At 37.2% G+C, this 22,506-nt stretch overlaps 1 protein-coding gene across 3 annotated transcripts in view; it reads right to left on the reverse strand.

The window, feature by feature from the left end:
• The window catches only part of COPG2 (COPI coat complex subunit gamma 2), a 132,274-nt gene that overhangs the window by 103,356 nt on the left and 6,412 nt on the right, over positions 1-22,506 (reverse strand). For all 3 annotated transcript variants that reach the window (XM_068549460.1, XM_068549462.1, XM_068549461.1), the window contains one exon: positions 10,479-10,558. In XM_068549460.1, coding sequence (XP_068405561.1) covers positions 10,479-10,558 — 80 coding nt within the window. The remainder of the gene's footprint in view (positions 1-10,478; positions 10,559-22,506) is intronic.

The raw sequence follows: 22,506 nt of genomic DNA on the forward strand, positions 1-22,506 counted from the left end.
TCTTGAGAGTATTCTTTTTTTCTTGTTTTTTCTTAGGCTTTCTAATTTGTTGTTGAAAGCCAAACATCTCGTGTAGGACAGGAGAGATGAAGTAAATTGTTTACATGCCTTGAAGTGGGGACATGTTTCCTCCTGCTAAGCCATTAGCTCAGGGGTTTGAATTAATCTCTTTGGGAGTTGGACTGGGTTTGGTTTCTTGTTGCTCTTGTAACACTCAGTGCTCCACAAGCTTGGCTCCAAATTCCTCTAGTGATATCCTATGTTTAGGTTGAGGGCTGGTGTGACAGAGTATTTTTTTTTTTTCAATGATTACCCTCAGCTTTTGGTATTTTCTTCCCCCAGCCCCTCAGAGAGGATTGGTCTCTTGCAGGTTACTTACTTATCCCTCAGTGCAGTGGGCACGTAGGGATGGGAGGCTGTTCTTTGTTGTTCTAATTAAGGCTGTCTTAGGCAGGCACCCTGTTCCTGGATCTTAGGGTTGTGGCCTTCACTTCTGCCCCTTCTAGAACTGCAGTTGACTCAGTGCATATTCTTATCACTCCCCCAGGGGTAGAAAGTTTTCCCCCTGTTCCCTTCCCACAATTGCAATGAGTTTTCACCAGGATCTAAAGATGAGTGTGTGTAGCCATTCCTCCTACAGCTTAAGGCTTTTCTTTCAGAGGGGAAACGGAGGAAAAGGATCCAAGGGCAGGTCAATATCCCTGCCAGGGTAGCTGCTATTCCCTGCTCCCAATTCTTTACCCTGAGGGAGATTCTCCCTCAGGACTCTCCCAAATGCTCTATAAGCGCTCGGTTGGGTCCATGGAGAAGAACCAACAAGCCTATAGAGGCTTAGACCGCCCAGCCAATGAATTTTTTATTTTGCATGTTGTACTTTGTCATTTCTAAAATTTTCAGTTGGTTCTTTTTTATATATATAGTTCTCTGCTGAGAATTTCTACTCTTCTATTCATTTCAAGAGTGTTCACCTTTAGGGAGCATGGTTGTATTAGCTGCTTTCAAGTCTTTAATAAACCCAACATCTAGGTAATAACAGGGTTGGCATCTATTGATTATCTTTCCCCTTGAGAATGGGTCAGACTTTCCTGGTTGACTCATTTTGGATTGTATCTGCAGATTCTGAATATTATGTCATGAGACTCTGAGTCCTGTTAAAAGCCTCTGAGGAATGCTGACTTTTGTTTTACCAAGCACTCAAGGCAGTTTCAGATCGCAAGTTCTGCGTGGCCTTCCGTGCATGTCATTTCTCCCACACTCTCTGGCTCTCAAGGACTCCTTTTCCCAGTTCTTCTCACCAGAAATACGAGATTCTCTCAGAGTTTTAGCTCCCTGTGCTACTGCACAATTCTTTGGAAGCGAGCCCTTAAGACAAAGAGATAAAAGAAAGAAAAAAAAAATACAGTTGACCCGTGAACAATGCAGGGGTTAGGGGTGCCAACCCTCCACACAGTTGAAAATCTGAATATAACTTATATTCAGCTCTCCCTATACATGGTTCCTCAGGATCCATGTGTAAGTGGACCTGCACAGTTCAAAACTCCTGTTGCAAGGGTCAACTGTAACGTGGATTTCCCCCCACTCTTCACATGCCAGGGGCCCCTTTTCTCAGACACAGGTCTTATCTCAGGGTTTCAGGTGTCTGAAATACTGCTGTCACGTCACAGTAGTGTTCCACAACTAGGACTGGCCTCAAGGCAGGACCAGAAATTAAACAAAAAAACAATAACAAACAAACAAGGATTCTCCCCCATGCTCTCCAGCTTGCAGGGGTCTTTTCTTTAACTTGTGCTCAGGCTAGAGAGATGGGCTTCTGCCTTTGTTGACTCGTCCCACTGTACAGTTCTCCAATTAGCCTGCTCTTGGGTCAAACGCGGGGTATAAAGAGGAAAAATAAACATGAAACTCACTGTTACCACACTGGTTATTCATTAATTACTGTTTTCTTTCCTCAAATTCACTGTTATTATTCAGTTTTCAAAGGCCTCAGGTAGTCACTTTCTGTACTTTTGTCCACAGGTTTTTGTTGTGATCATTGGGAGACATGGCCTGCCGTGGCCTTACTCCATCTTGGCCAGAATCAGAAGTACCCTGACTTTCCCTTTTACTCATTGGTGTTCATTTTATTAGGCTTTGGAGAAAGGAGTTTTATGACTTGGCATCATTTTCATGATTTTCTCTCAAATGTTTTCCACAATTTCATTTTAAAAGAGAATAAGTATGAATCCAAATAAATCAGGGCAGTCTGCTTGTCAACTGGGCAGGAAAGAGGCAGGATACAGAAAGGTTTCTCAACTCCCATTAAACCCACAGTGATGGTTAATTTTCTGTGTCAACTTCACCGAGTTAAGGGATGCCCAGATAACTGGTAAAGCATTATTTCTGGGTCTGTCTATGAGTGTGCTTCCAGAAGACTGGCATTTGAATCAGTAAGCTGAGTAAAGAAGATCACCCTCACCAATAGGAATGGGCATCATGCAATCCGTTAGGAGCCTGAATAGAATAAAAAGGCAGACGAAGGGAGTATGTGCTCTCTGCTTGGGCTGGGACATCCATCTTCTCCTGCCCTGGGAAATTAGGACTCCTGGTTCCCAGGCCTTCAGGTCTGGTCTGGAACTATACCACTGGCTTTGCTGGGCCTCCAGTTTACAGAGAGCAGATTATGGGGCTTAGCCCCCATAACTGCGTGAGCCAATCCTTCATAATAAATCTCTTTCTATATATCTATATATATCCTATTAGTTCTGTTGTCTGGAGAAACCCAACTAATACACCCATATTTCTCCACTTCTTCATATGTGTGAGTGTTGTCTTGAGATAGAGAAAGACAAATAATCCTTATGATTTCAGCTCCCTTAACTGAAGTGAGAAAATGGATTATCCTGTGCTTAATTCATGAAACAAACTTTTAATGTGTGTCTAATACATGCAAGGCACTTTTCTAAGAATTAATGATACAAAGTCATATATGATATAATTTTTGCTCTCAAGGAACTAACAGTACAGAGGATAGAAAAACATGTAAACAAATCATTACAGCACAATGTACTAAACACTAGAATAGAGGTTAAAACGAAGTATTATAAGAACAGCAGAGGAGACAATGACTAACCTGTCAAGAACAGGAAAATCAATATGTAAAATGATGTTTGAGCTTTGTGGAAAAGGAAATAGGATAAATGCAGGCACAGGGAGAAACATGTACAGTGATACAGGGTATCAAATAGCATGATGAGTTTGGGAAATGGCAAAAGCACTGATGTGAACCCCAGGGAATGCCAATATTTAGGGTGACAGGCAGAATAAAACGGCCTCTTCTGTGGAAGAATAAAATGGAATAATCAGAGATGGGAGGAAATTCAGGACTATGGTTCTGAAAGCCAAATACGGTAGAACTTCAGGGAGTGTTTAACCATATTAAAACTAAGAGAGAGGTCAATTAAAATACAGACTGAAAAATCAGCTTTGGGATTTTGCAATTAAGAGATTACTGGAGGGGCTTCCCTGGTGGCGCAGTGGTTGAGAATCTGCCTGCCAATGCAGGGGACACGGGTTCGAGCCCTGGTCTGGGAAGATCCCACATGCCACGGAGCAACTGGGGCCGTGAGCCACAATTACTGAGCCTGCGCATCTGGAGCCTGTGCTCCGCAACAAGAGAGGCGGCGATAGGCCCGCGCACCGCGATGAAGAGTGGCCCCCGCTTGCCACAACTAGAGAAAGCCCTCGCACAGAAACGAAGACCCAACACAGCCAAAAATAAATTAATTAATTAATTTAAAAAAAAAAAAAAAAGAGATTACTGGAAATCTTTGAGAGAAGTTTCACTACAGTGGTGGCTAAGTCAGATTAGAATAGTATCTCATTTCCTTTCTCGCTCTACACCAAGTCCTGGCAGACATAACGTCAAGGACAGCAGCACCATTCAAGTAGAAAAGCTGTTTCAGGCTTGAATATTTCTTACCAAGTCTGTGGATGGTCTTAGCTTCTTGGTTCCCTTAGGAAGCTAAGTATTATCCTCCCCCTGCCCAAATCCTCACATTATTCCCACAATTGATATCAAAACTGCCTGCCAGACAGCGTTTCTACAGCCCCTTTATTTCTTCCTAAACCATGGCCTATGAACTGTTCATTTGATTTTCTGAGACTAGGGATGTAACTAATCACATACTGAAACCCATTCCCCCATGCTACTCCCCATGTGAGTGATGGGTCATTCCTCAGGACTCATTTCCAGAATTCTAAGCAATCTTCAGATGCAGCTTTTCACTGGTGAGTCTCATCAGACAGGGGTAGAACAGTATAACCAGATTGTCAATATACTTGACCATCCTTACGCCACTAACTAAACCTCTTCATGTTTTTCTTTTTGTTAACTGAGTTGTAATTTATATACAATAAAAATGCCAGCTTAAGTGTTCAGTTAGATGGCAATTGTGATCACTCATGTAACCTTTACCCAAAATAAAATACTGAACACTTCCATCACCTCAGAAAGTTCCCTCATGCCCACTTCCAGTCAGTCTCCTCCAACCTACCAGACTTCTGGTTTCTGTCACCACAACTGAGTTTTGACTGGTCTTAGAATTTACATAAATAGAATCATCCAGCATGCATTCTTTTGTGTCTGTTTTCTTTTGTTCCAACGTATTATTTTAGGAATGTATCTGTGTTGTTGCTTGAAACAGCAATTTGTTCCTTTTTATTGCTGAGTAGTGGTCCACTGTATTAAGATAACACAGTTGGTTTAACCATTCTCCTGTTGATGAACTTTTGGGTTGTTTCTGGTTTAGGGCTATCACAAAGCTGCTATGAAATTCTTATACAGTCTTTTTTGTGGCCAAAGATTTTCATTTTCTTGGGTAAATACTTAGCAGTGGAATTACTGGTCACAGGGTAGGTATATGTTTAACTTTATAAGAAACTGCCAAACTTTTTCTGTGGTGGTTGTATCATTCATTCTACATTCCCACCTACAACGTAGGAGAGCTTCAGCTGTTCCATACACCAAGTTCCATACTTGGTATTGGAGCAGGTTTGTTGATTTTGGTAGTGTCAGGCTTTTCTATTTTAACCATTTTAGTGAGTATGAAAAGGTATCTCACTGAGGTTTCAATCTTCATTTCCTTGATGACTAATAATATTGAGAATATTTCCGTGTGCTTATTGGCTATCTGTATATACTCTTTTGTGAAGTGTCTGCCTTCAGGTTTTCTCAATATCCATGATTTCTTACCAAGCTAACACAATTGTCTATGTATGTAGAATGGTCATCTAATATATTAGTTTTCTATTCCTGCTACAACAAATGGCCACAATTAGTGGCTTAAAACAACAAAAATGTATTTATTATCTTACAGTTAGTTCTATGGGCTAGAATTCCAACTTAGGTCTCACTGGGCTAAAATCATTGTGTCAGCAGGGCTGCATCCATCTCATAGGCAAAATATATTCACCCTATCCCAAGATCTCCCCCAAATCAACACATTATAGCATTAACTCAAAGTCCAAAATCTCAGGACTTCTCTGGCAGTCCAGTGGTTAAGACACCATCGTCCAATGCAGGGGGCGCAGGTTCAATCCCTGGTTGGGGAGCTAAGATCCCACGTGCCGTGCGGTGTAGTCAAAAATTAAAAAAAAAAAAAAAAAGTCCAAAATCTCACCCAACTCAAAAGTCCCAATCTTATCATCAAAAATCATCTAAATCAGGGATGGGTGAGATTGGGTATAATTTATCCTGAGGCAAAATTCCTCTCCATGCATGGACATGTGAAACTAAAAAACAAGTTCCCTGCTCTGAAACACAAAGATGGGACTGCCATAGGATAACACATACAGACGTTCCTGTTCAAAAAGAGAAAATGAAAGGATAAAAAAGAGTTACTGGTCCCAAGCAATTTTGAAATCCAGCCAGGCAAACTGGAAGAGGTTTCAAGTCGTGGCAGAATTCACTATGGTTCTCAGCTCTACCTTATGGGCCTCCGCCCTCTGAGCCATCCTTCCTTTTTATAAAGGGCAGCTTGTGTTTAAAGCTGAGGAGTCTTATCAGCCCGTCTCCTGCCTGTAGAATTTTGGGGCTCTGACAGCCTTCTTTCACTTCACCTCTCTGTTCCTTTCAGTCCAAGCTGGCAGTGTTTCTGCTGGTATAAGATTCTCAAGAGCCTTGTGGGACTACCATACACGTACAGAGACTCACTCCACTAGACAAGAGGCTCCTCCACAGATCTTGCCTAGATAATCCCATCTCTATTTTTGGCTTCTGCTTAGATGCTGAGGGAATCTATGAGTCACACCCTTCATCTCTCAGTGTTTTGTGTGAGTGAATACACTGACTGACCTTTTAATCTTTCTGAGGTTTTAGGAAAAGGCTGTAGAGTAACTCTGATTTTTTCTCTAGAGAAGGCTTTCCCAACACACATCTCTTGATTTTAGCATCCTTTGACATTTTGGTAGGCTGACAATTTCCAAAATCAACAACTCCTGGTTTATTTTTGTTTTGTTTTTGAGGTGTAATTGACATACAACATTATATTAGTTTCAGGTGTACAACCTAACGATTTGGTATTTATCAAGATCTCCTGGTTCATGTTTAACAGGTCTCTCCTCAATTTATTACCCTACAAGTGGCAAAAAGAAACCAAGCCACACCTCAACATTCTGCTTGGAAATCTCAGTTAAATATCCAAATTCATTGCTTACAAGCCCTGCTTTCCACCTAACTGCAGGATACAATGCCGCTAAGCTTTCTGCCACAATATAACAAGGATCCCCTTCCCTCCAGTTTCTAATACCTTTCTCATTTTCTTCTGAGCCCTCACCAGCAACACCTTTAATGTCCATATTTCTATCAACAGTCTGTTCACAATGCTATATGATAAATGTTTTCTCTATCCTGCTCCTCACTTCCTTCTGAGTCTAGCAGAGTCATTAACGCCCATATTTCTACTAACAGTTTGTTCCAGGCAGCGTAGGCTTTTTCTATCATGTTCCCCAAAACTCTTCCAGCACCTGCTCACTGCCCAATTACAAAGCCACTTCCAAATGTTTAGGTATTTGTTACAGCAGCACCCCACTTCCAGGTACCAAAGTCTCTATTAGTTTTTTTTCTAGTTTTGAGATATAAGTGACATATAACATTGCATAACTTTACAGTATACAATGTATTGATTTGATACACTTAAATACTGCAAAAATCTGTCAGTTTTCTATTGCTGCTGTAACAAATTACCACAAACTTAGAGGCTTAAGACAACATTCACTTCTTTACCTTACAGTTCTGTAAGGTGAGGTCCAACACAGGTCTCACTGGGCTAAAATCAAGGTGTCAGCAGCATGGCATTCCTTTCTGGAGGCTGTAGGAGTAAATCCATTTCCTTGCTTTCTCCAGCTTCTAGATGTCACCCATATTCCTTGGCTTATGGCCCCCTTCCACCATCTCCAAATCCAGCAACAACAGTGCATCCCTCTGACCCGGCTTCCGTCATCACATCTCTTTACTGACCCTTTTCTTCTGCCTCGCTCTTCTACTTTTAAGGACCCTTATCCTTATATTGGGCCCACCTGGATAATCCAGGATACTCTCCCTATCTGCTGATTAGCAACTTTAATTCCCCTTTGCCATGTAATGTAACATATTCACAGGTCCTAGGAATTAGGACAGGGATATCTTGGGGGTGGAGGGGGCATTATTCTGCCTACTACATCTACTAATCACTTAAAACGAACGAGAAGCAAACCATAATTCAAAGCGGCCTAACAGGACTCAGATGGAAGTATTAACAGCTAAACAAAGGAACGAAAAACCCTCAATCAACAGTTGATTAATCTACTTTTAATTTTTCCAATATTTAGTGAATCTAGCAATCTAAGTGAAGATTGTTTTGTTTTGTATTTGTGCCACACACTGTTAGCTGACTAATCCAATACCCATTTTTAATCCCTTCTCCCAAGCCTGCCCCTTGGGCTATAAAAGCTATATACTCACTTTCCTGGCCTCCTAAGGTTAGTCATAACGCAGCTGTGCCAAATAAAATCTAAAAATTGCCTTGGGAAAAGCTTTTGCATACCTGATAAAAGGGGCAGACGGCGCTGGCTCTCTCTGGCCCCCTTCCCGGTACCCCTCCCACCTTGAATGGTGCACTGCCAGTAATTCAGGCATCTTATTTTGCAATAATGTGAGGATGTCCCAAAGAATTTAAGAGACACCAGCCCTGCCACTATTGAACTACTGAACCAACACCAGCTACTCTGTGCTTATTTTGTTTGTTTACTATTTAATTCTGGCTTTGTGTCATTTTCAGCTGAAAGCTTTACTAATATTATGAAACTACATTAAACGCAACTGCTGGTTAAACGTAAGTACCCTCCTCCAAAATTTATTTTCTTGTACAAATACCAGATTCACTTGAATGAGTTATAATTAGTAACTATTAACAACTATATATTAATAACTGTTAATAACTATTTTCTAAATAACATTTGTTATATATCTTAGGACTCTGAATTATACATACTCATTCTAGGACACTTGGAAATTATCAAAACTTTAAAGAAATAAATAGCCACAATTCCAAACACCCAGAGATAACTTACTGGTAATATATCAGTGTATATCCCAATCATATATTTTTATATACATACTTAGAATATTTTTAAAAGAGACTACAGGGAATACACAGACTTGAATCCAACTTTCATTTAGCACTTTATTGAAGACTTTTCCATATCATTAAAGATGTCTCAAAAATATATTCAAAAAATTAAAATATTTCATAATATGACTATAATATGATTAATTAGATCATTTTTAACAATGTCATTCAAGTTGTTTTTTCCTTTTTGCTAGTGTAAACAGTGTTGCAATAAGCATCATTGTATATAAGTATCTCTGTGCTATCTCTGATTGTTTTCTGTGGATAATTCCATAGATGTGGAATTACTGGATCAAAGGGATAAACCCTTTCAAACATTCAACAAATGCTGCCACACTGCTTTCTAGAAAAACTGAATCAACTTATTATTCTACCTCCTGTATACAAGAATATCAATATCCCTTACAAGTACTGACTGCCTTTTTTCTTTTTTGCCAATTTGGTTGGCAAAATATTATAATTTTCCAAAATTTATAAAGAACTCATAAACTCAATAGCAAAAAAAAATCTGATTTAAAATGGGCAGATGTGAACAGACATTCTTCCAAAGAAGACATACAGATGGCCAACAAGTACATGAGAAGATGCTCTACATCATTAATCATCAGGAAAATGTAAATCAAAACCACAATGAGCTATCACCTCACACCTGTTAGAATGGCTACTATCAAAAAGATAGAAACAGCAAGTGTTGTTTAGGACATGAAGAAAAGGGAACCCTCTGCACTGTTGGTGGGAATGTAAATTGGTACAGCACTATGGAAAACAGTATGGAGGTTCCTCAAAATATTAAAATAGAACTACCATGTGATCCAGCAATTCCATTTCTGGGTATTTATCTGAAGAAAACATTAACATTAATTCAAAAAGATATATGCACTCCCATGTTCACTGCAGCATTATTTACATTAGCCAAGATATGGAAACAACCTAAGTGTCCATCAACAGATGAATGGATAAAGAAATTGTTGTACATATATGCATTGGAATATTATTTGGCCGTTAAAGAAGAATGAAATCTTGACCTTTGTGACAACATGTATGGACCTTGAGAGCATTATGCTAAGTGAAATAAGTCAGACAGAGAGAGACAAATACCATATGATCTCTCTTATATGTGGAATCTAAATAAATAAATACATACATAAAACCAGGCTCATACATACACAGATACAGAGATCAGATTAGTGGTTTGCCAGAGGCAGGGACTGGGGGAGTGGGAGAAATGGGGGAGCTGTTTCGGGGTTTTTTTTGTTTTTTTTTAGTTTAAATAAATTGAACTTAAAAAGCACAAAAAACAAAACAAAAAAATATTGTAACTCATTCTTGAATTTTTAATTACATTTTTTGGTTACTAGTGAGAATGACTATTTAAAGATATTTAGACCCTTTATACTGATTATTTTATGAAGTATCACTCGGAGTTTTTTTGAAGTATAAGAGTTCTTTATATATTATAGATGTTAGCCTTTTGATGTACTTGTTATATTTTTTTCAAAAATCAACTATACTCTAATATAAAATAAAAATTTTTTAAATAAATATTTTATTTCAATGTATCATTTACTTTTTAGTTTTGTTTATATATTTTTATGATATTTTAAAATGTAATCAAATCTATTAGTATTACCCTTTGTGACTTCTCAGCTTTATTAGACAGAGATGGTTTTCACATGACAACCACATTTTAGAAAAGAATGCTTTAAGACATTATGTTCTTTTAAATTCCTATTGGCTTTCTTACAGTCAAAAAGTAAAATTAACAGAAACAGAACAACAAATACTCCACTAAATATGTAAGTATTGCATCCTAGGTTTTAACTATTCACATACCTGCTTGTGACAATTATGACATCCTCAGAGATGGTAGCCATTTCTTTGATAGTAAGGTAGCACATTCTTCTCAATGTTTGCTGAAAAATTATTTATAAAAGGCAACAGGTTATTCATAAGGAAATGGTTTTTTAAACTGTTTGAAGTGAGGACCCCAAGTAAATATATTTAGAAAGCTATTCTTAAAAAGATTCTCATCTACCCAAAAAGTCCTTTTAAAAGTGCCTGGATGAGGGGACTTCCTTGGTGGTCCAGCAGTTAAGACTCCTCACTCCCAATGCAGGGGCCCGGGTCTAATCCCTGGTCAGGGAACTAAGATCCTGCATGCCGCAAGGCATGGCCAAGGAAAAAAAAAAAAGAAAAAAAAGGCCTGGATGAGAAAATATTCAAAATTCTAGTATTTCCTGAACACAAGTAATTGATGCACTAACAGTAGAAAACACCTAGATGAAAATTCAAAAATTCAGTTAATTATATGGGTCTTTATACAGAAAGACCCAAACTGTGACTCTGACAATGTGAGTCCAAAGACAGGTTTTTCAAAGTGCTAAAGGCTTGTCCTAGAAAATGTATTTTTTAAATTCTTTAAAAATATATACAGAGAGACATGCAGACTCTGTGTTTTCCTCAGTTCAGCATATTTTTCCTTAAGGTATTTGTGGTTGTACAACTACTATTTTCAATTATCAAGATTTCTAGATGGATACCTGGATCCAAAAGAAGTGTTAAATAAAGTTTCGCCCACCCTTTCTCCACACCTGGATCTCCGATTTTATTCATAAACACTCATACTCAATGCTCAAAGCCTTGGTTCCTCTAGCCTGTCTGGCCTCATTCTCTACCAAGTAACTTCAAATTTCTTATAAGTAGTGAAACTCAAATACATCAGACCCAGCTCCAGAGTCCAAGCTGTACAAAGGATCTGTTGGAGACTACTGAGCCTATTAAGGAACAGGCAGAACAGAGTGAGGATTCTCATGGTGATTAAACACAGAAAAAAATCACCCCAGAATAAGACAGGCAGCATGGGGCAGATAATGAGGCATATCACATCCATATGAAGCTACTATGAGAAGCAAAAAAATGACAATCAAAACTTCAGAGCAGAAGAAAATTTACACTCCCCCCTAAATAAAAATCTACCATGAAGCAGAATAAAACTGGAGATCCAAAAAAATTTAGCTAAAGCACAAAAAATGGAGGCTCAACACTGTTAGTCATTGGGGAAATACAAATTAAAACCACATTTCATATACCACCTCACACCCACCAAATTGGCTAAAATTAAAAAGAGTGACAATGAGTGACAATGTAGTGTTGACAAAGATGTGTTTTTAACAACTATACTGCCTAAACAAATACACAGAAATGCTGAATAAAACAGGAACAAAAAAATTTTAATACGTAGCCAAGGGAAAATGAAGGGAAATTCACAGGTGCCAAAAATGGAAAAACACACAACTCATGGCCACAGAAGTACAAGCCCAGGGTCTTGCACAGGATAAAGTATCTAAAGTCTACAAAAGATGGGATTCTAAAAGGTATATTCTTCAGGCACAGGGAAAATTATTCTAGATAATAACTCAGAAATACAGTAAGGAATGAAGAGTAAAAAAAAAAAAAGAAAGCGGTAAACAGTAACAAGACAGAGTGGTATTGGCGTAAGAATGGACAAATTTATCAATGGAACAGAAAAGACAACCCAGAAATATACCCACATAAATATAGTAAACTGATCTTTGACAAAGGAGCAAAGGCAATACAATGGAGGAAAGACAGTCTCCTCAACAAATGGTGCCAGAACAACTGGATATCCGCATGCCAAAAAGATGAATCTAGACACAGACCTTACACTCTTCACAAAAATTAACTCAAAATCGACCACAGACCTAAATGTAAAATGCAAAACTATAAAATTCCTAGGAGAAAACTTAGATGATGATGAGTATGGTGATGACTTTTTAGATACAACACCAAAGGCATAATCCATGAAAGAAATAATTGATAAGTCAGCCTTTATTACAATTAAAAACTTCTGCTCTGCAAAAGACAATGTCAAGAGGATGAGAAGATAATACAGACTGGGAAAAATATTTACAGAACACATAACTGAGAAAGGACTGTTATCCAAAATACACCAAGAAAAACCCCCCAAAAAACAAAAAAAAACCTCTTAAAAGTAAAAAATAAGAAAAACAACCTAATTTTAAAATGGGCCAAAGACCTTAACAGATACCTCACTTAAGAAGAAAAACAGAAGGCAAATAAGTATATGAAAAGATGCTCCTCATTATATGTCATCAGGGAAAGGCAAATTAAAACAGCAAGATACCACTACACTCCTGACAGAATGGTCAAAATCAGGAACACTAACAACACCAAATGCTGATGAGGATGTGGAGCAACAGGAACTCTCATTCGTTGTTGCTGGGAAATAAAAATGGTACAGCCTCCTTAGAAGATAGTTTGACCATTTCTTACAAAACCAAACATACTCTGAACGTGCAATCCAGCAACTGTGCCCTTTGATATTTACCCAAAGGAGTTGAAAACTTATGTCCACACAAAAACCTACATACAGCTGTTTATACCAGCTTTACTCATAATTGCCAAACTTGGAAGCAACAAAGATATCCTTTAGTAGGGGAATGGATAAACTATGGTACATCCAGACAACAGAATATTATTTAGTACTAACAGGAAATGAGCTATCAAGCCATGAAAAAACACGGAGGAAACTTAAATGCATATTACTAACTGAAAGAAGTCAATATGAAAACGCTACATGCTGTATGATTCCAACTATATGACACTCTGGAAAAGACAAAGCTATGGAGACAGTAAAAAGACCCGTGGTTGACAGGGGTTGGGGGAGGGAGGGAGTTAGGGATAAACAGGCAGAGTACAGAGGATATTTAGGACAGTGAAAATACTCTGTATGATATTTTAATGGATACATGTCATATACATTTGTCCAAACTCACAGAATGTACACCACCAAGAGTGAATGTAAACTATGGACTCTGGGTTATAATGATGTGTCAATGTAGGTTCATCAATTGTAACAAATGTACCACCCTGGTGGGGATGTTGATAATAGGGGAGTCTATGCATGTGTGGGTAAAATCTCCGTACCTTTCTCTTAATTTTGCTATGAACCTAAAACTTCTCAAAAAAACACAGTCTTTTTTAAAAAAGTGGTAAAGACATGGGTAAATCTCAATAACAACAAAAATCGCACAAAAATAATGTATGATATATAAATATATGTATATGTAAATGTTTGTGCATGTGTATGTGTGTGTGTGTGTATATATATATATATATATATATATATATACACACACACACACACACGCAGATTACAGATGGTCCCCAACTTCAATGGTTCAACTTATGATTTTTCAACTTTACGATGGTGCAAAAGTGATAAGCATTCAGTAGAAACCATACGTCGAATTTTGAATTTTAATCTTTTCCCCATCTAGCAATATGCTGTACAATACTGTCTCGTGATGCTGGGCAGCGGCACTTAGCTGCAGCTTCCAGTCAGCTATGCAATCACAAAGGTAAACAACTGATACACTTACAACCATTCTGTACCCATACAACCATTCTGTTTTTCACTTTCAGTATTCAATAAATTATATAAGATATTCAACATGTTATTATAAAATAGGCTTTGTGTTAGATGATTTTGCCCAATTATAGGCTACTGTAAGTGTTCTGAACACGTTTAAGGTAGGTTAGGCTAAGCTATGATGTTCGGTAGGTTAGATGTATTAAATGTACTTTTGACTTATGATATTTTCAACTTACAACGGGTTTATTAGAACAACTTATAATGGATTTATCAGAGCTGTTTTAGTGTCATTGTCTGCTAATTCCATCATCTTTATCATTTCTGGGCTTGTGCCTGTTGATCCATTTTTCTCCTGGTCTGGATAATATTTTCCTGCTTCTCTGCATACCTGGTAATTTTTTATTGAATGCTGTACATTATGAAGCTTATGTTGTTAGGAGCTGGATTTTGTTGAATTCTTTTATATAGTGTTGCACTTTACTCTGTCGTGAGGTTAAGTTACCTGGGATCAGTTTTTCACTTTTGAGGCTTGTGTATAAGCTTTTTAAAGCCTAAGTCTAAGGCTAATATATTCCCATTACTAGGGTGTACCTTTCTGAGAACTATACAAGATGACAAGGTCTTCCCACTCTCACTGGTAGGAATATGAATTATTCTCAGCACTGTGTCCTGGTGATTCTTTCTTTGGCCTTAGGTAGCTTTCCTTTTACGTATGCACAGGCCAGTTCTTATCTAAAGATTCAAGGGGAGACCCTCAGCAGATTGCTGGAACTATCTCTTTCCTTTCTTTCTTTCTTCCCTCCTTCCCTCTCCCCACACCTCCTTCCTCTCTAGTACTCTGCCCTACAAGTTTAAGATTTCTTGGCTTTCCCAAACTCCATCTGTTTTCTCGGCTCAGAGAGATAGGTAGGCTCCTTTTCAGTATGCCCTCCCTAACCTGAGAACTGTAATCTACCCCTAGGAAATGAACTAGCACAACCCTAGGTTTTTCTCTTTCTTCAGATCATAATCCTGGAATGCTTGTTAATCTAATTTCTGAAAAACTACTGTGTAATATATATATATATATGTATTTTTTTTCTAGGTTATTTATGGTAGCAGGATAAATCTAGCCCCTTTACTTCATCATGGCTGGAAACAGAACAGAAATGTGTTCTTTTGTTTTTTTGGCCTTGTGCCTTGCAGGATCTTTGTTCCCTGACCAGGGATTGAACCTGCGCCCTCAGCAGTGAAAGCATGGAGTCCTAATCACTGGACTGCTGAGGAATTTCCATAAATGTGTTCTTAATATCAAAAAATATGGTGAATTATCTAGTTACTCTTTTATTATTGATTTCCAACACTAATCCAATGTAATTAGAGAACGTAAGATACACAATTTCATTCATTTGAAATTTGTTGCATATTGTTTTATGGCTCAGTATATAGTCAATTTCTGTAAATGTTCTTTATGTTGTTTATTTACATTTAATGCGACAATGATGTATTTGGGTCTATATCTACCATCTTATTATATAATTTATGTTTGTCCTGCTTGATCTATCTTTCTTTTCTTTTCCTTCTTCTGGCTTGATTTTTTAGCATGTGTGTGTGTGTGTGTTGTGTTTTTTGTTTGTTTTGCACAATTAAGTGCACAGTTTGGAAGAGAAAAACAATAGAGAAAAGTCAATGAGACAAAAAGCTGGTTCTGTGAAGAGATCAATAATATTTATAAACCTCTAGACAAACTTCGCAGGAATAAAAGAGAGAAGATAAAATTTACCAATATCAAAGTGAAAAAAGAGATATCACTACACATCCTCAAACATTAAAAGAATAAGGAGATATTACGAACAGTTTTATGCCAATGAAGTTCAACAATTTAAATGAAATGGACAAATTCCTTGAAAGACACAAACTACCAGGGATCACTCAAGAAGACAAATAATCTGAATAGCAGCATATCTATTTCCTTTTAAAGTAGTTAATTATCAAAAACCTTCCTACAATAAAGATGGTTTCAATAGTGAACTCCATCAAACATTTCAGGAAAAATTAATAATGATTCTCCAAAAACTCTTCCAGAGAGCAGAAGACAAAGAAACACTTCTCAATTCATTTTATGAAGCCAGCATTACCCAAATACAAAACCCAAGAAAAAACTATACATAAATATATTTCATGACCACAGACTCAAAATCCATAACAAATTTTAACAAACAGAAAACAAAGATTTTATATTTTCCAGGAAAATAAATGCATCTCACCATATTAATATACTAAAAAAGAAAAACCACAATAATTCAATGGATATAGAAAAGACATTTGACCAAATTCAATACCCATTTATGGAAAAAAAAAAATCTCCCAGCAAACTAGGAATAGAAAGGAAATTCCTCAACCTGATAAAGGTCACTTATGAAAAACTTGGAGCCAGCATCACATTTAATGGTGAAAGATTAAATACCTTCCCTCTAAGATCAGGAACAAAGCAAGGATGTCCTCTACCATCACTTCTATTCACACTATACAATAGTGCAAGAAGACAAAAAGGTAAGATAAACAAATAAAAAGCATACAGACTGAAAAAAGTAAATCCTAAGGAATCTCCCAAAATACTCCTAGAAGTAATAAATAAATTTAACAAGATCACAGGAAACAGGTCAATATACAAAAATCAATTTAATCTCTATAGACTACCTACAAACAATACAAATGCAATAGTATAAAAAATGTTAACTGCTTCAGGGATAAAGTTCACAAAATATGTATAAGACTTGTATGTTGAAAGCTACAATACTGCTGACAGAAATTAGAGACCTGAATAAAGGGAAATATATACCATGTCTATGGAGTAGAAAACTCAATAATGTTATAATGTCAATTCTCCTCAAATTGATCTTTTTTTTTTTAATTTTCTTGAAGTATAGTTGAACATATTGATCTTTAGAGTCAATGCAATCACCATCAACATTCCAGCAGGCCTTTTTTGATAGAAATGGACAAGTTGATTCTAAAATGCATAGAGGAATGCAAAGAACTTAGAAGAGCCAAAACAACTTTGAAAAAGAAAAAAATAATAATAAAATAGGAAAACATGCACTACCTGATTTAAAACTTACTATAAAGCTACAGTAATCAAGACAGTGTGATACTGGAATAAGAACAGATATATATATCAATAAAAAAAATAGAATGTTCCAATGTGCCATTGTAACGCAATCATCATTATTTCTTCCTCCTCCTCCTCCCTCCATACTGATATTCAATTATTCCAGTAGAATTTGATGAGAAAAGAAAGGAGGAGAAAAAGGAGCGGGTGGTAGAGGAAGAGGAAGGAGATGAAAAGAAATTCAACCCTCACTTTATATCATGTACAAAAATTAACTCAAAATGATCCTAAAGCAATTTAAGACACAAAAACTACAAAATGCCTAGGGAAAAAACAGAGGAGAAAATCTCTGTGACCTTGGGTTAGGCAAAGATTTCTATAATACACATCAAAAGCACAATCCATAACAGGAAAAAAAACCCTGATAAACTGGACTTCATCAAAATTAAAAACTTCTGCTCTTTTAAAGACTAAGGAAGTGAAAAAACAAGACACAGACTAGGAGAAAATATTTGGGAAACATCTGATAAACAACTTCTATCCAGAATACATTAAGACCTTCAAAACTCAATAATAAGGAAATATACAACCAAATTATTAAAAATGGGCAAAAGATATGAACAGATCCTTCATCATGGAAGATATATAGAAGGCAACAAAAGCACATAAAAAGATTTTGAGATAATTAGTCATTAGGGAAATGCAAATTAAAACTACAAAGAGATACCACTACATACGTATTAGAATGACTAAAATTAAAAAAAAAAAAAACATATAATACCAAGTGCCGGCCAGAATGCAGAGCTACTAGAAGCTTCATACAGTAATGGGGGAATGGTACTGTCACTTTGGAAAATGCGTTGGCAGTTTCTTACAAAGTTAAACATACATACACCTATCATATGACCCAGCAATTCCACTCCTAGGTATTTACCCAAGAGAAATAAAAACTTACATTTAAAAACTTATACATGAATGTTTATAGCAACATTATTCATAACCACCAAAAAATGGTAACAAACCAAATGCTCTTCAGCTAATGAACAAATAAACTGAGGTACATCCATACAACAAATTACTACAATGAAATAAAAAGGAGTAAACTGACACAAAAAATAACATGGAAAAATCTCAAATGAATTATGCTAAGTGCCTGAAAAGAAGACTCAAAAGGCTTCATATAGTATGATATCATTCTTATGACTTCCTGGAAAGGCAAAACTATAAGGAAAGAAAAGAGATTATTGGTTTCCTGGGCCTGAGGATGCGAGGAATAGATCATATAGTAGGGAACTTTTTGGAGTGATGGAAATGTTCTAAATCTTGACTGCAGTGATGATAATACTACTGTATGCATTTGTCAAAACTCGTAAAACTATACCCTAAAAAGGGTGAATTTTACCATTTGTATATTATACTTAAAAAAAGAAAAAGAAAAAGAATGCAGTGGTGAGTGAATGAAAAGGCAAGCCACAGACTGGGATCTGGGAAGGAGAAAATATTTACAAAACACCTATCTGATGAAGGTCTTGTATTCAGAAAATTAAAAAAGCACCTACAACTCAATAAGCAGAAGATAAACAACCTGATTTTTTTTAAAAAAAAAGGTAAAAGATTTCAACAGACACTTCACCAAAGTAGATAAACGGATGGCCAATAAGCATATATTTGCTTAATACATGCTTAATACATTCATCATTCAGGAAATGCAAACCCAAGAATGCCACTTCTAGATACTAACCAAAGAAAATGAAAACATAGGTCCACACAAAGACTTGTACTTGAATATTTTTAGCAGCTTTGTTTATAATATCTATAAACTGGAAACAACCCAAATATCCATTAACTTGTGAATGGATAAATAAAGACTACCTCCATACAATGGAATAAAATGAACAATAAAAATGAACAATAAAAATGAACAAACTACTGATACATACAAAAACTTGGATCAATCTCAAAAGCTAAGGGAAAGAAACAAGACATAAAAGTCATAAATGACTATATACTATATTATTAAATCTAAATGAAATTCTAGAAAATGCAAAACTATGTTGTCAGGAAGTAAATCAGTGATTGCCAGGTGCTAGGGGCTGAGGGAGGAGATAGACAACTAAGAAATATGGGGGCACATTCTGGGGTGATGAAAAGTTTCTATATCATGACTGTGGTAATTGTTCCATGACTCTATACACTGGTCAAAACACAATTGTACACTTAATTGGTGAATTTTATTGTATATTTAAGCTGATTTTTAAAATTAAAAAAACAAAGCAGATTTTTTAAAGGCTAAAATAAAGTTATAAACCTATAAATCAATAGAAGGAATATAAATAAGCAAAGAATATAAACAGACAATTCACAGAGGAGGAAAAGTAAAATGGCCACTAACTATACGAAAAGAGTTTCAATTTCAGCAGTGATATGGTAATGCAAATTAAAACCACAAAGAGATGCCATATCACCTTCTTGTGAATGGCAAATATTTAGATCAGATAATAAGAAATTATTATTTGGAGCAGGTAAGGATTTGGAAGCAAATCAGTGTAAATTAGTACAACCCTTTAAGATCAATTTGGCAAGATCGTATAAATAGCATTACCTAGAAATTCCACTTAGAGGTATCTACCCCAGAAAAATTCTCTATGTGCACAAGAAGACATGTACATAAACATTATGTGTAATGTCATTTGTAATAGCAAAAAAGTAGAAGCAACTTATAGATCTACCAGTGGGAGAATGGATAAATAAATAAGAATACTGTATATTCACATACTGGGATTCCATACAGCAGTAAAACAGAATAAAGTAAAAGTACTTGTAGCAAGTGGGCAGATCTCAAAAATATATTAATTTTTTAAATTGCAAAATAATATGAAGATGACATCATTCATATTATATTTTAAAATACTAAGTATAGATTATGGATACAAACAGATATAATATATAAACATAGGAGGATACCAATCTCAAAATAATAATTACCCTCTGGTAAAGGAAGGCTGGGAAAGGAAGGAGCTCCACATGCTGCTGGCAAAACCCCCTCATCTTCCCCGCAAAAAATCATATCCTCAATTCCATATTCTGCCTAAGGGACCATCAAAACAAATCACATCATGCTGTACATGGTTACTAAACCTCAGTCACTACAAAAAAAAATAAAATATCCTGGTCATTACTCATCTCCTGGACACTGGATGAGCACCTAATCTGACTCCATCTTCCATCCCTCCACAAATTCCAAACCCCTTCAATCAGGTTCTCTAGCATTTTCAACAGCAAAACCCCTTATATCCTTAAACTCTTCTCTAAACATTCCCATCTTTTCTCTAACTGAGACCTGGCTCTCCCCTGAGGATTCGCCTGCAGCCCTCTCAAATGGTGGCCATTTCTCCCTCGTGCCAACAGACCAACAGGTAGGGAAGCTGTTCAAGCTGATCCTCATTGCCTCTGCAAAATCACTGCACTGACTTCTTTCACTGTACCTCTTTCATCCCTAAAAACTCTGGCTTTAAAGCTTATGCCATTAAAAAAAAAAAAAAAAAAAAAAAAAGCTTATGCCATTAGACTGCAGCACTTGCCACCACTGCTGGTTGCATATATAGACCCTAGGTTACTTCCCTTATTTAAAAAAAAAAATTAGTACTCTGTTTACTATCACTATTTCCAATAAAACCCCAGTAATAATTGTTGGTGATTTTAATATCCATACAGACAGAATTTCTAAAACTCTGAATACTCCATGGAATTGACCTCCTCTTCTCCAATGATCCTGTCCTTCCTATTGCAATTACCCGCTTCCATTGTCACAGCCTATATCAATAACAGTACCCCTTTTGTATTTCATTTCCAAGCATTCGCTCTCCAACCACCACTCCTGACTCAACTCTTTTGCTCCACCATGACCTACAAGCCATTGATTCCATCAACTCTTTACTGTCCCAATCAGCCCCTGTTCTCACTCGCCTCCAAACCAAACATAGTCTCCACAGTCAATATTTCAATCACTCAATTTCCTTGTTCCTCCCTCTGCTTACCAACATGGCAAAACCCCAATCTTGATTAAATCCCATCTTTAACTGTTCCATGCCTTAACCTGAAGCCTGTAGCTAGAGAAAAACATTCACCATGCTACCTGGGAATACTTTAAATTCATGACCACTAACTTGAAGGGGCCATGCGTCCTGTCCAACAATCCTACATTTCCCCAATCCATTTCCTAGAAAACTATTTCATGTCTTCCTCTCTTAAGACAACCTCTGTGCTAGAGGCTTCGAGTTTGTCCTCACGCTATTTCTTCCCTGCTCTGCATCCTCTTCCCTGCTCCATGTCCAGCTCTTCTTCCCAACTGCCAGCCCTGTGAGCAACGACAGCCTCTGGCCTACCCCAAGACACCTGGAGCAGCCTTCCATAACTTTTATGATAGTCCCTCTCCGTGACCCCACTCTCCAGCAGCTTGAAATGCCTCATTTTCTAGTTTAATTCCTCTAATAAATAATTCAATAATAAACACAGTGGGGCTTCCCTGGTGGCACGGTGGTTGAGAATCTGCCTGCCAATGCAGGGGACACGGGTTCGAGCCCTGGTCTGGGAAGATCCCACATGCCGCGGGGCAACTGGGCCCGTGAGCCACAACTACTGAGCCTGCACGTCTGGAGCCTGTGCTCCACAACAAGAGAGGCCGCGACAGTGAGAGGCCCGCGCACCGCGATGAAGAGTGGCCCCCCGCTCGCCGCAACTAGAGAAAGCCCTCGCACAGAAACGAAGACCCAACACAGCCAAAAATAAATAAATAAATTTTAAAAAAATAAAAAATAAATAAACACAGTAATTCTGCTTCCCTGATTGAACCCCAAGTTTTGGTACAGGAAGTGATTAAAGGGAAACAGGGCGTTAAGGATAGGAATCTGAAATTGCTTTTCTGATTTGATAAAAGGAATTAATGACCCTGTCTCCAGTGGTAAAGGGGACACTAGTCATCCATGGCATGCCGTGGCAAAATACTTAAATCATCACCTGCAGACAAGTATAATCAAGGACTATAGAAGACAAAGGTTTGGGTAATCAACTAGTTGCTGCCATAGAACATTTTTGTAAAAATGAGTTGTATAATGGGCTACTTCCTTCTAAGTACACTGGCAAACTAGGTAAAAGAAAATGCTAAGCTCGGAGTTTTGAATTCGCAGCTTAAGGTCTACGTCAGGGACTAGAAAATGTCCATAATGCCTTAACAGAAAGCCTCATGCCATGTGGACACAGGGCTGAGATTTCTGAAAAGTATATCCTGCAGGTGACTGAATTACAATGCAACTTCAATTTACCCCCTTGTGAGCCATTTTATGTTAAAGTTAGGA

The sequence above is a fragment of the Eschrichtius robustus genome, chromosome 8 (genome assembly GCF_028021215.1).
Source record: "Eschrichtius robustus isolate mEscRob2 chromosome 8, mEscRob2.pri, whole genome shotgun sequence".
Classification (NCBI taxonomy): Eukaryota; Metazoa; Chordata; class Mammalia; order Artiodactyla; family Eschrichtiidae; genus Eschrichtius; species Eschrichtius robustus.